Genomic DNA, 14,821 nt, shown 5'->3' with positions numbered 1-14,821 from the left:
GCAGCGGCGAAAACACCGTACATCGGCTTACTTTCTACCAACGCTTTCCTCTTCCGCGCGATGCGCTTTCCATCTGGCACACCGAAATATCGAGCGCCAATAATCGTGCGCGCGAAGCCAATTCTTTAAAGCCCCACTTGACTTCTTTCTGCGGGCGTCGCACCAGAGGTGACGGGAAGTGACAGATGGGAAGACGGAAGTCGAAGAAGTACGGGATATCAACTAACACTTTTTTTTTGCTGAACTTACGTAATCATGAAATGCTTTGGCCTCGGATGAATGCTCGCAGGTGTCCCGTCGCTCCGGTGCCGCGCAGTAGAGATCCCAGAATACGCACCACCACGAGTGCAGGAAGCCCGGAGGTTCGCCTAGTGTGATATTTTTCTCCCACCGTATCTGCGTGGGTGGAAAAAAACGGAAAGAACGGAAATGGTCATAAGGTTTTTCTTTGTTTAGTACATAGATTGCAGTTTTACAAAGACAGAGTGAGAGAAGGATGGGCGATACTGAAACTTACCTCCGATAAGAATGTTTGTGCTGCTTTCGATGCTCCTACGTGTAATAAATATTCATATACATACAGTGCAATTCTGTAGATGAGAAGTAGAAAGAAAAAAAAGACGATTAGAAACCCTTGTGGCTGATTTTAGTGGAAAATACAGATCACTTTGCTCTGGACGTTGCATACGTTTTGACATAGGACTACGTCTTTCAGTAAGGGTGTTAAATCAGAGAACAAGTCACATTTTTATGAAACAAATATTAGGACAGAGGTACCAATTATTGCAGTAATATCTATTATGGTATATGAGTGAGTTTTGACGTAGGACTACGTCTTTCATTTCCATACTGGGGTGTAAGTTCAAAGTTTCGAAAACGAAAGCGTTACGCCGGAGAACGAGATTTTGAGCGTTAATAGCTCCTAAACAACTGAACGAAATGGTATGATAAACACTTCATTCGAAAGATAAAATGTCTACGCGTTCTATGCTTGTTACTTTCTGATCCAGAAACTTGTTTCAATAAACTTAAAATTGCTTTCAAAACAGGCTATTGAAATCACACCAATCGGTATAAAAGCGAGTGTCGCTCGGAAATCTACTCAGTTATGATTGCGCAACGATTGAGGTACCATCGCTGGAATGAATGGATGTTTCTCTAACACAGACTTCAAAACCATGGAGCCAGGGGAAATCGGCATTGCAAAATAGATACAAGCTGCGAGTACTTTTATACTCGTTTGCGCTTTTGCAAATCGGAATGTTTCCCTAACACAGACTTCAAAACCATGGAGCCTGAGGAAACTGGTATTGAAAATAAGATATAAGCAGAGGGTACTTTTGTACTCGCTTGCGTTTTTGCAAATCGGAAGGTATCCCTAACACAGATTTCAAAACTCTGGAGCGTGGGGAAATCGGCATTGCAAATGAGATGCAAGCTGCGAGTACTTTTGTACTCGCCTGCATCTTTGCAAACCGGAATGTGTCTTCCCAACACAGATTCCGAAACCAATGAGTTGGGAAAATCGGCATTGCTGATCTCGGCAGCACTTTTACACCCCCATGCATGTTTACACTCCAGAATTCGTTTTGCTAACACGGTCTACAAAAGCGGGTACAAATGTAACGCTTTGGCTCGGTTATTCAAGACTGCATATTCCTATTCCTTCCATTGAACTCCTACGCATACCGTTTGATGATTAGGCAAAATGTTGATAACTATTTGCTGCGATAACCACTACCATAATGCATGAATTGACCTAAATTGGGATTTGTTTGCAATTGAATTCGTAATCATTTTTTCATTCATTTACCAGTTTTATCAATACATACAAATAATACCTCTGCGCAGCAACGATGTCGTACCCAATGAGAATCATCCGAGGTGCGATTATTGCTAATTGAAAAAACACAATTAATAACTAAGCCGACGGCACTCCTACGTCAACCTTGCGGTTATATCATAGGTATAACCCATCCATCGTTTTTTGTTGGTTTAGACAACGTATTTTATTTTTAATGACCAAAACATGATTTTTAAACATCAGGAAACTCTTCTTTGACGATTTTGGTACTTGATTCCATGCGAGACATTTTTCTTTTGTTGAAAAATCTACTTTGAAAATAGTGTGTCCCATAATATGCTTGCTTCTTAGCATTTCGCTATGGATTATGTGATCAAAATAATAAGATTTTCATACTCTGAAGCGGCTGTTTTGTTGCAAATACAGTGTAGACACATGCATTACAACCTTCTTGTTGTTGTGATTCGACCAATTTACACGATTTTATCGAAATAAACATGTATTTTTGTATTACCATAATTGGTACAATTTTGCATCTTTGTACCAAGTATCGCAATATAATAATAAGCTGCCATGTATCTATAATAATAAGTTGCCCTGTTTCTATTATGATTGTACGAAATCGCTTTCGTATTGCGATAAGCCAGGGCCTTATGATTTCACTTCAATTAACACATGATCACTCAATAAGGGGCTGTCCACATACCACGTGGACAACTTTAGGGAGGGTAGGGGTTACGAAAATGTCCACGCTTGTCCACGGTGAGGGGAGACGGGGTTTTGATAATGTCCACGTGGACACGTTATTTTTTTTTTTTTTTTGAAGTAAAACGTTCAAGTTAGTAGTCAAAATTGAATGAGATCTGTTTTGTATTTACACGATTTTTTGAACTTCACGCCCGCCCTGAGTACTCAGTATTCATCAATAAAAATACTGAACTGCCTGAAAGTGCTGCTCGGTCAAACATCCATTTTTTTTCATATGACTGAACGTATTTCCTGAAATGTATATTCTGAAGGTAACGCACATGAACTAGGATCCGATTTATTCCAATCGGTAATAGTGGGCTTAAATCCGCCAGGATAAAAACACCCAATAACGCAAAGAATGTTGGATTTTTTTGTAGTATTAAAAATCACGACTTAAGTGCGGGTTAAATTCAGCTTTTGCTCTTGATGACAAAACTGTTTGGTTTTTTTTTCGAGAACTCCCAAGGATTTCTGAACATTGAAACGAACAACAAATTCTTCCATGAGTGTACGGACCGTATCTCTGGAGATCTATTTCTTGCAATGATGTTGTTCTTCATTGATGTCTGGTAATTTTTGTAATACGCTTCATTTGAGTTGTCTGGAAAGTTCATGCTGCTATTGCTGATTAATTAAAAGAAAAGATTAATCTTCCATGCACAGGAATTAGTAGATTCGCTACAGATGTCGAAAATCACCGAGATCACAGAAACGAAACATCACGAAAAACATGCATACAACAATGCATTGACTACATATTAACCCATATTACGGAACCCGATCGGGTTTGACATATCGCAATCCGAACGAAATAAACTTTTGCATTCTGCATTTCAAGGTTGCAACATTTGTACAATCCGATGGGATTTGACTCGATCAGATTAGGGGGGATAGAGACACGAATTTCGGACGTTTTTTCGAGCTCCGAAAAAGTAAAACAAAGAATATTTTTACCATCCATTAAATCACTATTTGTTTATCTATCTTTCAATAATATCTATCTTTCAAAAATATATACATAATTAGAAGCTGATCAAGTGAAGGGGTTCAAAAAAAAGTGGTGCCATGGCGTACAAGATTCCAGCACTTCTGGTTTTCTGAAACAAACAAATCGAACAGATTCTGAATCAGTAAAGATACCACTATCGCATGAACCTCGGACAAGTCAAAAACGTGTTTTTTGATAAGATGGCGGAAATTTGAAGAAAAAAAAATGCTGTTTAAAACATTCAAGTTTCTTGATTTTTAAAAAAAAGTTAAGTTACGAAATTATTTTTTTTATAGGTTAATGCGATAGAAAGATACATACAGATTGTATTCATATAAACATAGATCGGATAAGTAGAACTCGAGATATCGTATAAGCCAGTTTGAAAAAACATGTTTCGAGAAAAACGCATTTGAAGTTAATTGTTATGGCCGTACTGAATAAGATATCGCTTCACTAAAATGGCTATAACTTGGTAAATAATGAGATTTTCGAAAAATCTCTTCTATGGTATATTCTTAAATATCTGAATTAGAGAAATATGAAGAAAAAAATTGAATTTTTTTTCAAATTTCTAGACTAGAATATCCTCTTAAAGAACGCATCATTATGCTACTTTCAAATCCGACCGGATTCCGGAATAAGGGTTTATTTTATCAAAAAACACTTGAAGGGACTTATCTCAATCTGCGATTCGTTTCATAAACGCGACGAAAATACATATTTATAGCGAATTGTAAAGGGCAAATCATTTACAAGAATGTTGAGTTAAAAAAAATATTAGCAAGTGAATGGAACCCCGAAGCAGGTTTTCGCTTGAAGAAAGTTATGGCTGGGTCTGGTAGAACTGGAAGAAAATCTGTATCATGGGCTTCTACCAAGCAGCTAGTTTCGATGAAGTTTCGAACAAGTACTGCTGGCAGCTGAACGTATGAAAATCAACGATCCAGAACGCTTCTAGGGCACTTCTAAAACTCCACCCGCCTTACACACCAGATATTGCGTCTTCAGATTATTAACTGTTAAGATTCTTGTGAGAACTTCAACTTACTGCATAGCATAAGTTCTGAGAGGATGGAATTCTCAAGTTGCATGAATGATACTGAAATATTCAAGAAAAAATGGTGATATGATCGAAAAGATGTTTGTCTACAAAAACATGCTTTTGGTTTTTTCCTTAGAATCGACACGAATTTTTCAGGACAATATTTAGCATGATTTAACAATTAAGGGTAGTAGGTCAACGGAATCATCGATCACGATGATACTGCAGATGTTTTGTTTTTACTAGGTTCATTTTAGCCAACAGGCGGACCTGTGAATGCGAAATTCATTGATGTTTAGACGAGAAAATTCTGTTTTCAAACAAAGTGCCTGATTTCATTATCTGATTTTTTGAAAACTCAAACAGCCAGCCAGCTTTAATACAAATTCTCGAGAGTAAGCTCACAATCGATATTTTAAAATGGATATGGAGATAACGTAAATGGAATTCGGAAGCAAATAAATCCCTGAAGATCGTAGTTTTGTAATCTCGAATACAAAGAACCTGTTTGATGTGCTTGGATATATAGCTTTGAAGTCCTCATTCTTATTCGTCCAGTATTAAAATTATTTCAAAATATCCACAAAAATCTCATCATTGTAGTAGAAAATTTTTATCAGAAAAAAATCCATTCAAGATCCTTTACAGAAAACCTCATTCTCTATTAAAGGATATTGATTCTGAACGGAAGATTCAATCATCGTTCATTATTTTTATGTAAAAATTTGTTTATTTCTCCCTGAAATGTTAACTTTTCCCGGAAATGTAAAATGTTTTTCCCTGTTTTGTATTTTGTATATTCGGCTGTCGGATATTCGACCATCCGGCCTCAAAGCTTGCCGGATATCCGGTATACGGATTTCAATCGATTATTATTAGTAATAGTAGTGGAGGTAGGGGCACATTCGGACACTTATTTTTCCTTGTTTTTTAATATTTTTTGTAAACATAAAAAAAATCCTGAATTCATCCTGGTTGTCATTTGGATATCAATGTATCACACGAGCGTGTTAGAGGTGTGCGTTGATGCGATTACGAATGGTTTCTTCGATTTTTTGAAAATTGCCTTTTTGTCCGAATGTGCCCCATGTGTGGGGGAGTTTCGGACAGTCCTGGGGTACTCTCGGACAACGAAAAAAAAATCAAAATTTTATGTTTAACAACAATTACTTACGTTTCTCCTTATTTCCAGCATATTCTGCATTTTTCTGTTTATCAGTTTTTGTCTGAAAGGAAACTTGCTATGAGAGTCAGAAAAATTCGTGATTTTGCTTTCTTCCGTTTTCGAGTGGTGGTTTTCCGCGATGAAGGAAAAGGTTCAACATTTTCCGGGGACAAATTTGCCACAGTAAAATCTATCTGTGCTGTAGACGCAATATTTTGCAGCATTGGTGTATTACCCGATGAATCAGTTGCTACCTTCGCTCCAGTAGATGAAATCATTTGAGCATTTAAAATCCTTTTCAGAAAAAAACATTTTTCGAGAATGAATAGCAATCTGTCATTTTGAATCCAGCTAGGATATTACTCAGATTGAAAGAAGCATTATAAGCCGATGCAACTATACCTGAAAGGTCGTGTATAGAAATAGTTTTTTCCAGGATGGTTAAGTTGCCAATCGTTCCGGGAAATTGAGAGCTTTTGCTTGAAAGGGCCCATAACTGAAATATCCATCGATTGTAAGCGATTTGTGACATAAGGTGGAGAAGATACATAAATTTTGCAATTTTCTCGGCAATATTTAATTGTTTCCAAAGTGCAATGATTTTTCGATTTTTTTAAATTGATTCGTTTACGTGGTAGGTAGGTAGTAAACCTTTTTCAAATGTTCCAGAACATTGAGGAACAGTTTTCCCGTTATGCAACCGTTAGTTGGGAAATTAGCAAAGACAATGGACCCAGTTGGACCACCTGTGAGCTAGAATCATAGAAACGTTCTATTCGAAACTAGTTCGACAGCTCTTTCCATCTCATCTTCGTTGATGCTGGTTCGATCGGTTTTCTTTTTGTAGTTTCGAACCATCATTAGGTCTGAGAATCAGACTCAATTGATGTTTGTTAGTAAACAACAATCAGACACAAATTTTATGAGTGTCCGAATGTGCACCGTGAACGATGTACGAATGTGCCCCACCATCATCCAAAGACAAATCATAATTTTATCTAATAAATAAACCTTTATTTCCCCGTTATATGCACGTTTTTTTCATTCCATATTAGTTACTAACTAAGGTGGTGTACTTAAATTTCTAAATCGTTCACAAAGGAATTGGGGAAATACTTACAACTTCAAGCTCAAAAGTTTCGAAACGTGTATGAAAAAGGGCCCTGTTTTGTTTTCGTAAGTAATAAACGACCAGGAGATGTCAAACCATAAGACAGCTGTTGGTGGAAGGAACTGAAAATTACTTATATTTTTAATTTGGTTGAAAATTGTACCACTTAATTTTTACAAGCGTTGTCCGAAACTGCCCCCTTTCCCCTACAATTATAGATTCTTCTCAGAACTAATTTCCGAAAGAGTTTCGGCTGTTAATATCGAAAGTTCAAGCGTTCAGAGGAACGTTTAAGTAAGAGATTATTGAAAATTATCGAAAAAGGAAGTCAATGAAGAGTTCAAAAGTTAAGCAAGAATAATAATAAATAATAAAACTTGTAGTGAATTTATTGTAGTTTTCAAAACAGAGAATAATTATTGGAAAAATCTCCGATTTCTTTTCACTGTAAAAAATCGAGTCAAAAAAAAATTTATTTGATTTTTTATGCACATATTTTTTTTAATATAAAAGAAGCATTTAATTTTTGATTCATCCCCTTAAAGCCATAAAATACTTTTCTCATATAAACAATCCGAATTCTGTAAGGAGGTGATAGAGGTTCATATTTGATGATAAAAATCCTTTTACGCATATGCTCTAATTCCAACAATGACAAAGTTCTGAACTTTTTCTCTGTTTCGGGCTCTATTTGACTTATTTGACTTAATTTGCCTTACTCCGGTCTGGAAAGTCGAATTTTGGTTTTTTGCATTTTTGCTAAGCTTATGCCCTCAGAAATGTTGTCCTAAATGGATTATTCCATATTTGATTTTGTTCAAGAGTTACCTCACCTCAAAGAATATAGTATTGAGGTACGAATTTTTAAACGCGTTTTTCTCGAAACCATGTTTTTTTCAACTGGTGGTATCGATATCTCAGAATCTACTCGACCGATCTGGCTGACATTTTTTATCAGCATGTAAAAAATAACCAAAGCGTTACATAGCGGTTTTTAGATATCGCATTTTTTTCTATTTTTTATGATTTTTTATACAAATGAAACATAATTTTTTACATTACTCGAGAATTAATCAAGCAAATGAAACGAAATATGGCATATGGAGGTTTTGGGGTGCAATAAATGTTTCTATGGTGGTTAGACACTCCCACACACCTCTCTAAGGAGGGTTGGGAGGCGGGTGTGGGACAAATGGAACCATGTGGATGTTTTAGGGGGCAAGAAACATTCCTAAGGTGGTTCAACACTCCTCCCACATTTCAAAGGGGGGCTGCCATAGAAATGAAAAACAAATTTATGCATAACTCGAGAACTAATCAAGCAAATGGAACCAAATTTGGCATATGGAAGTTTTAGGGAACAATAAATGTGTTTATGGCGGTTTGACACTCCTTTCCGCTCTCTGAACAACTCGAGAACTAATCACACAAATGGAATCAAGTTTAGCATATAAAAGTTTTAGGGATCGATAAACGTTTCTATGGTAGTTCGACACTCCTCCCACCTCTCTAAATGGAGGCTCCCATACAAATGAAACACAAATTTCTGCATAACTCGAGAACTAATCATGCAAATTGAGCCATAATTGACATGTTGTAACCAAACGTTGGGTTACAATGTCAAATTTGGTGGAAAGGCCAACCGTTGGTTTGGATCTAATCAATATTGTACAGAAAAAATTGTAAAATATTTGTTTGTATTGTATTGTCATATGAGAAACCAACAGTCGATGTCCACAATTTGTGTTTGACCTTTCTGTAGTTTCGCATATGACAAAAAGAGAAATGTAGTGTTAGGTGTCTGTAATTAATTGTCGTAGAAAAAGATGACGTATGAGACGTCTGAGTTTTTGTTTAAATATAAATAAAACAGTTTATCGCAGACCCCCAGGTTAGTGTTTCACAAAGAGTCAATTTTTTCTAGTTAGTTTTTCTTGTATTTATTTATTTACTTATTTATATATTTGCTTATTTATTTATTTATTCATTTATTTATCTATTTATCTATTTATTTATTTATTTATTAATATATTTATTCATTTATTCGCCTATTTATTAAATTTTTCATTTATTTATTTATTTATTTATACATTCAAAGTTTATTTACAATTGCGTGTTTTGTTTATTCAGTTCATTGTTTATTTATTTATTCATTTATATGCGGAAAGCAAGTGCTAGGTTTAATTGTCCAGGTATAGCATGCTACCTTAAATGTTTATTTATTAGTCATGACACCAACCGAAACCAATAGTATTAAGTTTTGTTTGTATTGCGGGAGTAGTGGTCGTCTTCTCTGTCATCGCATCGAAAGGGGGACGGCTCGGTGTATGAATTGGAAACGACCCTTAGTAAAAAAAAAAACAGGGAACCTGAATAGGGTCGAGAGTTTCAATAGGTTGAAAGAATTTAAAAAGACGAGCAAAGAATTTGGAAAGGAAGGAAAAGCATTGAGAGGAGAAAATTAGAGAGGATCCGGGAGTCTTCGCGAAGATTTGAAGGAGTACGGACGCAGTTGTGATAGCTGTCTGAATTTTGAAAACGATATCCCAAAACCCAAAAAGGGAAGCGATTGTCCGTGTGTGTGAGCTAGCAATACGATATTGTTAGTCTCCCAAAAAGTAGTTCCGGAACCGGTTACAATAACCGCGTCAATTTTCACAAGTTTTGTGAGTGTGAAAAATTGAAAAAAAAAGCCATATAGACACCCTGGCTTATTAATGTAGCCGGCCATCATCAAATCAGGCCGCGCCACGTTGTGAAAGGTGTTCCCGTCTTGTGATCGTCACCCAGTATCCTGTCCAGCCGAAGCCGCCCAGTTCCAGCCCCAGAAGATCCCGGAAGTGCACCATTTTGTTCCGTGTTCCACGTCGTGCGAGTTAGTTTGCGAGTTTGAAGTTTCCCCAGAGATCTCTCAACATACGACCCAAGCTGCGTCGAAAGAACCAACTTAAACAAAAGTAATCACTATCAATGTGGAGGTTTGAAGGGGCACGGGGCTAAACGAAGTTTGCCGGGTCAGCTAATTTGAAATTAAAAAAAAAAATCCACTGTATACAATCGAGCCCGACCTGTACTACATCTTAAAATGTGAAGCTTTAAAATGACGTATATTCCATCTTCATGCGTTGGATTTTCACGAAGTTGAAACATTTCTAAAATCACTATTCCTTAAATTTGTTGTCGAGTGTAGAATTAACGACTGAGTATTTCATACTAGGAATAAGATTTAGGGGCAAGGTTTTCTTCAAAAAAATTCATTGAAATATTATTTGGATCCTATTAACACTTTTTCCATGTGACAGCGACTATTACCATAATAGGTACACTTATGATGAAACTTTAGGAATCGAAAATTCTCTAAGATTTGTTTGATATCCTGTATATTACAATCCCATATTCTGTAAATGGTTTAAATTTAGGAATTATCTTTCATCGAAATCTTATTGTATCAATCGATCTGAATGAAGGCATTGCGCTACTCAAATTTGTCCTATGATGTATTGTAGATAAGCCCCTGTTTGTATTGTAACTTTCCAACACGAAAGCAGTGAAAATTGAGTTACAATCACTTCTGGCCTTGTGGCTTCACGATTTAGCCGCAAATTAATATCTCTAATGTTGCCAAATGGTAGGATGGCAGCAGCAGCAACTCTCGAAGGCTGCTTCGGACGCAACACACAAAAAGCGCAAAATCAATGCCCCTATATTTGCGCAAGTTTATAAATGAGCGATCGGTTGCTTCACCCCAAGGTTGCCCGGCTGGCTCCAGTTAGCCATGGACTAATGCTATGTACTGAGATTGCAACTGGCCAGTCTCAGTAGTTTATCTCAGTTTTTATATTTTTAGATATCTGCTTCGCTTCAAAAAGTTATTGCATATTAAGAGTTAAGAAGATTAGAACTTGTTCTTTCGCACAAACACATCACCCAAAATTACCTGGCGGTCTTCCCGTTGCGAGACACAAAACAGGTTTTCACCATCTTCACTCCGCAGGCTGCTGCTGCTGCTGCTGGATCTGAAGCGATTTTGAAACCTCACGTAACCGAAAATTCCACCAGCACCTTGTTGTACCGGGTGCTCGCACGGATGGTGTACAGGAGGACAAGAAACTGGCCAAAGCAATGGTAGCATGAAGTTTGATATGATCACACATTTTGTCCGACTTGTTGTGCTGTGTGTGGGGGATGGCTGGTACGTACATATTGCACACAAGCCAAGAGAGCGCGGGGGAGTATGAAGGAGGTTTGGAGGGTGGTGCCATAGTACAAATGTTATGACCACACTCTACCAAAAACCGGTATTCGAATTGCGTTCTGCAACTTCATGGAGGAGTGCGGGCATGACGATGGCACACATGAAACCGGGAAACAGATTTTTACTACACGGCTATGGGAGATGGGCAAAACAACTTCTGAAGCGCCAAACTTATGGCAAGTGGTGCATGACGAAGACTGGGTACATGCGTTCCTAGGCGTTGACAAGGTATGCCGTAATATGCTTGGTATGATGATATCTCGATCATATAGATCACATCTTATCACTCTCGTATATGGAAAATTGTGCGTGAAAGCTTTACGAAATCAAAATCTTGTTACAGACTTCAGCGGCGCCAGATTGGCTATATGGGCCATCCAAGCAACGGCGGCCCGAAAGCCTCACCGTAGTAAAGTGCAAGGCTTATTTTCAGATTAATATCTGCCAATTATACAAACTCTCCAAGCAAATTGTAAATCCATGAATCCTAGGCTTAGTATGATCAGCATGGGTAACTATATTTTCTGCACGCTGAATAACGTTTAACCACGGTGAAAGAGCTCCGAACCGCTCTACACTTTGTTCTTTGACACCTCACTTCTATCTTTTCTAGTTTCACTGCAATATCGTTATAAACATTTCCTGGTGATAATTCAATCAAATCTTCAAAAATCACGATTTATATTATTTTTTGATAATACAAAATTATATGGTATTAATTTTTGCTTGAAATTTATTAAAAGACTCGAGTTTTTATTCTAAATTCTGATTCCAGGTTCTCACTTCGAATTTTCATTCTAAATTCTAATTCAGATTTTGATTTTGATTCTGGATTTCTATTCCAAATTCCGATTTCAGAGTCTGATTTCGGTTTCTGATTACAAATCCTGATTCCACAAATTCTTATTTCATATTTTGATTTAGGAATCTGATCCTAAATACTGATTTTGGATTCTGTTTCCTGATTCTGATTCAGAATTACAAATTCCAAAATTCTCATTCAGATTCAGATTAAGATTTTATTCCCGGATTCCAAATTCCGATTCCATACTGTGATTTCAGATTCTGATTCCATATTCTGATTTTGGGTTCTGATTTCAAATTTTGATTCCAGATTCTTATTTCAAATTCTGATTCCAAATACTAAGTTCAAATTCTGATTCCAGGTTCTGACTTCTAATATTGATTCTAAATTCTGATTATGATTTTGATTCTGGATTCCTATTTCAAAGCCAGATTCTAATTTCAGAATCTGATCCCAAATTCTGATTTTGGATTTTGATTCCAAAATTCTGATTCAGATTTAGATTTGTTTCCGGATTGCGATTCTAAATTTAGATTTTAGATCTTGATTTCGGATCCTGATTAGGGATTCTGAGTTGAGATTTTGATTCCAGGTTGTGATTTCCGATTCTGATTCCATATTCTGATTCTTGATTATGATTCCAAATTCTGATTTCAGATTCTGATTCCATATTCTGATTTTGGATTTTGATTCTAGATTCTGATTCCAGTTTCTGATTACATATTCAGATTTTGAATTCTGATTCAACATTTTGATTCCAGATTTAGATTCCAGCTTGTGATTTCAGATTCTGGTTCTAGATCCTGATTTCTGATTTAGATTCCAGCTTGTGATTTCAGATTCTGATTCCAGATTCTGATTTCAGATTTAGATTCCAGATAGTGATTTCAGATTCTGATTCCATATTCTGATTTCACAGATTCTGATTCTAGATTCTGATTCCAGATTCTAGTTTCTAGATTCTAGATTCTAGATTCTAGATTCAAATTCAGATTCAGTTTTAGTTTCTGATTTTAGATTTTCATTCCAGGTTCTGATTCAGATCCATTTATGAAATGGACGTTTATATTCAATCCAGATGCAGGTTCATGATGGAGAACAATTTTCAATATTTTGAATCCTTATTCAGAATTATATTTCGAAGTCCTACTTCAGACTATAATAACAAAATAAAAATGGAAAACCGAATGTGTTGGTTAGCGCAAAACCCGAGGAAGGCATGATTCGATTTGAGCCTTCTTTATTTTGATGTATTCGTCTCTTCCCGTAGATCAATATTGTGGAGAGAAAAATCGGATCTTTGTTCGAAAGTCGAAAGTAAGAAAAGGTTAATGAGAGCGAAGTTCGCCGTGTCAGCTAGTATGTTATAGAATCTTAACCAATTCAGATTCAAACTTCTAGATCTACGTTTAGATTAAGTAAGTATCATATTCTCTTTTGAAATATCACCTTTGTGGTTCCAAATCAAAAATTCTAGACCCCATAATTTGAGATTTTCGATTCAGTTTCATATTCAACATTCATATCCTAGATACAGATCCCGAATTCGAAGTCCACGTTCAGATTCCTGATTTAAAATCTGAATCCGAATCGAATTCGGATTATGGGATATGGGTTACTGATCCACATCCATGTTTCTGATTGATTGCTGATTCCGGATTCACAATTCGTATTCAGAGATTCTACACAATTAGATTTCAGATTCAAGATTTTGAAGGTATAAGCTTTTTGATTCAAATTTCATTCAATTTCAGACATCAAAATGTAGACTCCAGAGATTAAGTAGCGAATATATATGTTCCTGCACCAAATCATTGATTGAAGATGCATATGACGAATTGCATGTCTTAAGAGTTGTAGTTGTAGTAGTAATATTTCAAAGAAAACATGAAAAAGTTTTTGGAAAAACTCTTTTCTTTTATCTTTTTCTGTAAAAGTGCCCCTTTTCAGATGTATGTTTTGGTTATTGTGTGAGCTAATCACATGTATAATTTTTAAATTTTAAAAAATATGTTTATGAGAAAAATAAAAGAATTCTGAAAAGAGAAAAATGAAATGAGTTATTTTAGTGTATTTTTTAATTAATTATTTTAGTGTATTTATGTTTTTATCTTTTTGATGTTTTTAATGAACATCCAAACAATTTCTACATTTTCTACATTCTTTGACCATGTGTAGGTCTTATAATTTTTGAGTTTTCATTTTTGTAAAAATTCAAGGAAAAAAACTTATGCCCTTTTTCGAAAAATCGTCCAGATTTTTATTGGAGATTCCAAGTATATTAAGTTGCTCAATTGGCCAGTGTTCAAAAATCCACAATGTTTTATTGCAATTTGAGGTGCTGGTTGTGGGCTAATCGAGTTGGAAAGAAATTCATCATATCTCTCTTGATTAAAAATTTTTATTGCAGATTCCAGGTCCAAAAAAAGATTTAAATTCCAGTTTGCAAATTCCTATTGAAATTCCAACATTCAGTTGCATAGCTTCAGATTCTCGATGAACAATACTTTTCAAGATTCGGAATTCACACTTAGATTCCTGATTCGAAATTTAAATTTAAGATTCAGGCATAGATTATCAGTCTCTATATCCGAAACTTAAATTTAAAACCAGATCCCAGATTAGATTTCAATATTGATTTCGGTTTCAGGATCCATATTCAAATGGATCCCATATTTAGATTTCAAATTCAGAGTTTTGGGATTCTAAAATCTATTGAGAAATTAACAGTAACTCCGGTTCTAAAATAAGAATTATGAATAAATGTATTTAGATAGGTTATTCTTCCCCACGTGTGCTTTGAGATATCTGATTTGCTATAAAGAATTCATATGTGGGCGGTAACTGATTCAAGAACTTAGAGTTCAAGTTCCAAATTAAATTAATTCCAAGTTGAAA

General features: G+C 35.8%; 1 protein-coding gene across 8 annotated transcripts in view; it reads right to left on the bottom strand.

The window, feature by feature from the left end:
- The window catches only part of LOC129764245 (single-stranded DNA-binding protein 3), a 147,689-nt gene that overhangs the window by 41,879 nt on the left and 90,989 nt on the right, over window positions 1-14,821 (bottom strand). For all 8 annotated transcript variants that reach the window (XR_008741088.1, XM_055763143.1, XM_055763139.1 and 5 more), the window contains exons 4-5: window positions 518-590; window positions 250-396 (exon numbers count right to left, since the gene is read on the bottom strand). Coding sequence is in view for 7 of the 8 variants with exons in the window: in XM_055763143.1 (XP_055619118.1) it covers window positions 250-396; window positions 518-590 (220 nt within the window). In the remaining variant the exon portion in view is untranslated. The remainder of the gene's footprint in view (window positions 1-249; window positions 397-517; window positions 591-14,821) is intronic.

This window comes from Toxorhynchites rutilus, chromosome 2 (assembly GCF_029784135.1).
Source record: "Toxorhynchites rutilus septentrionalis strain SRP chromosome 2, ASM2978413v1, whole genome shotgun sequence".
Lineage (NCBI taxonomy): Eukaryota > Metazoa > Arthropoda > Insecta > Diptera > Culicidae > Toxorhynchites > Toxorhynchites rutilus.
This window is presented reverse-complemented; position numbering and strand designations above follow the sequence as displayed.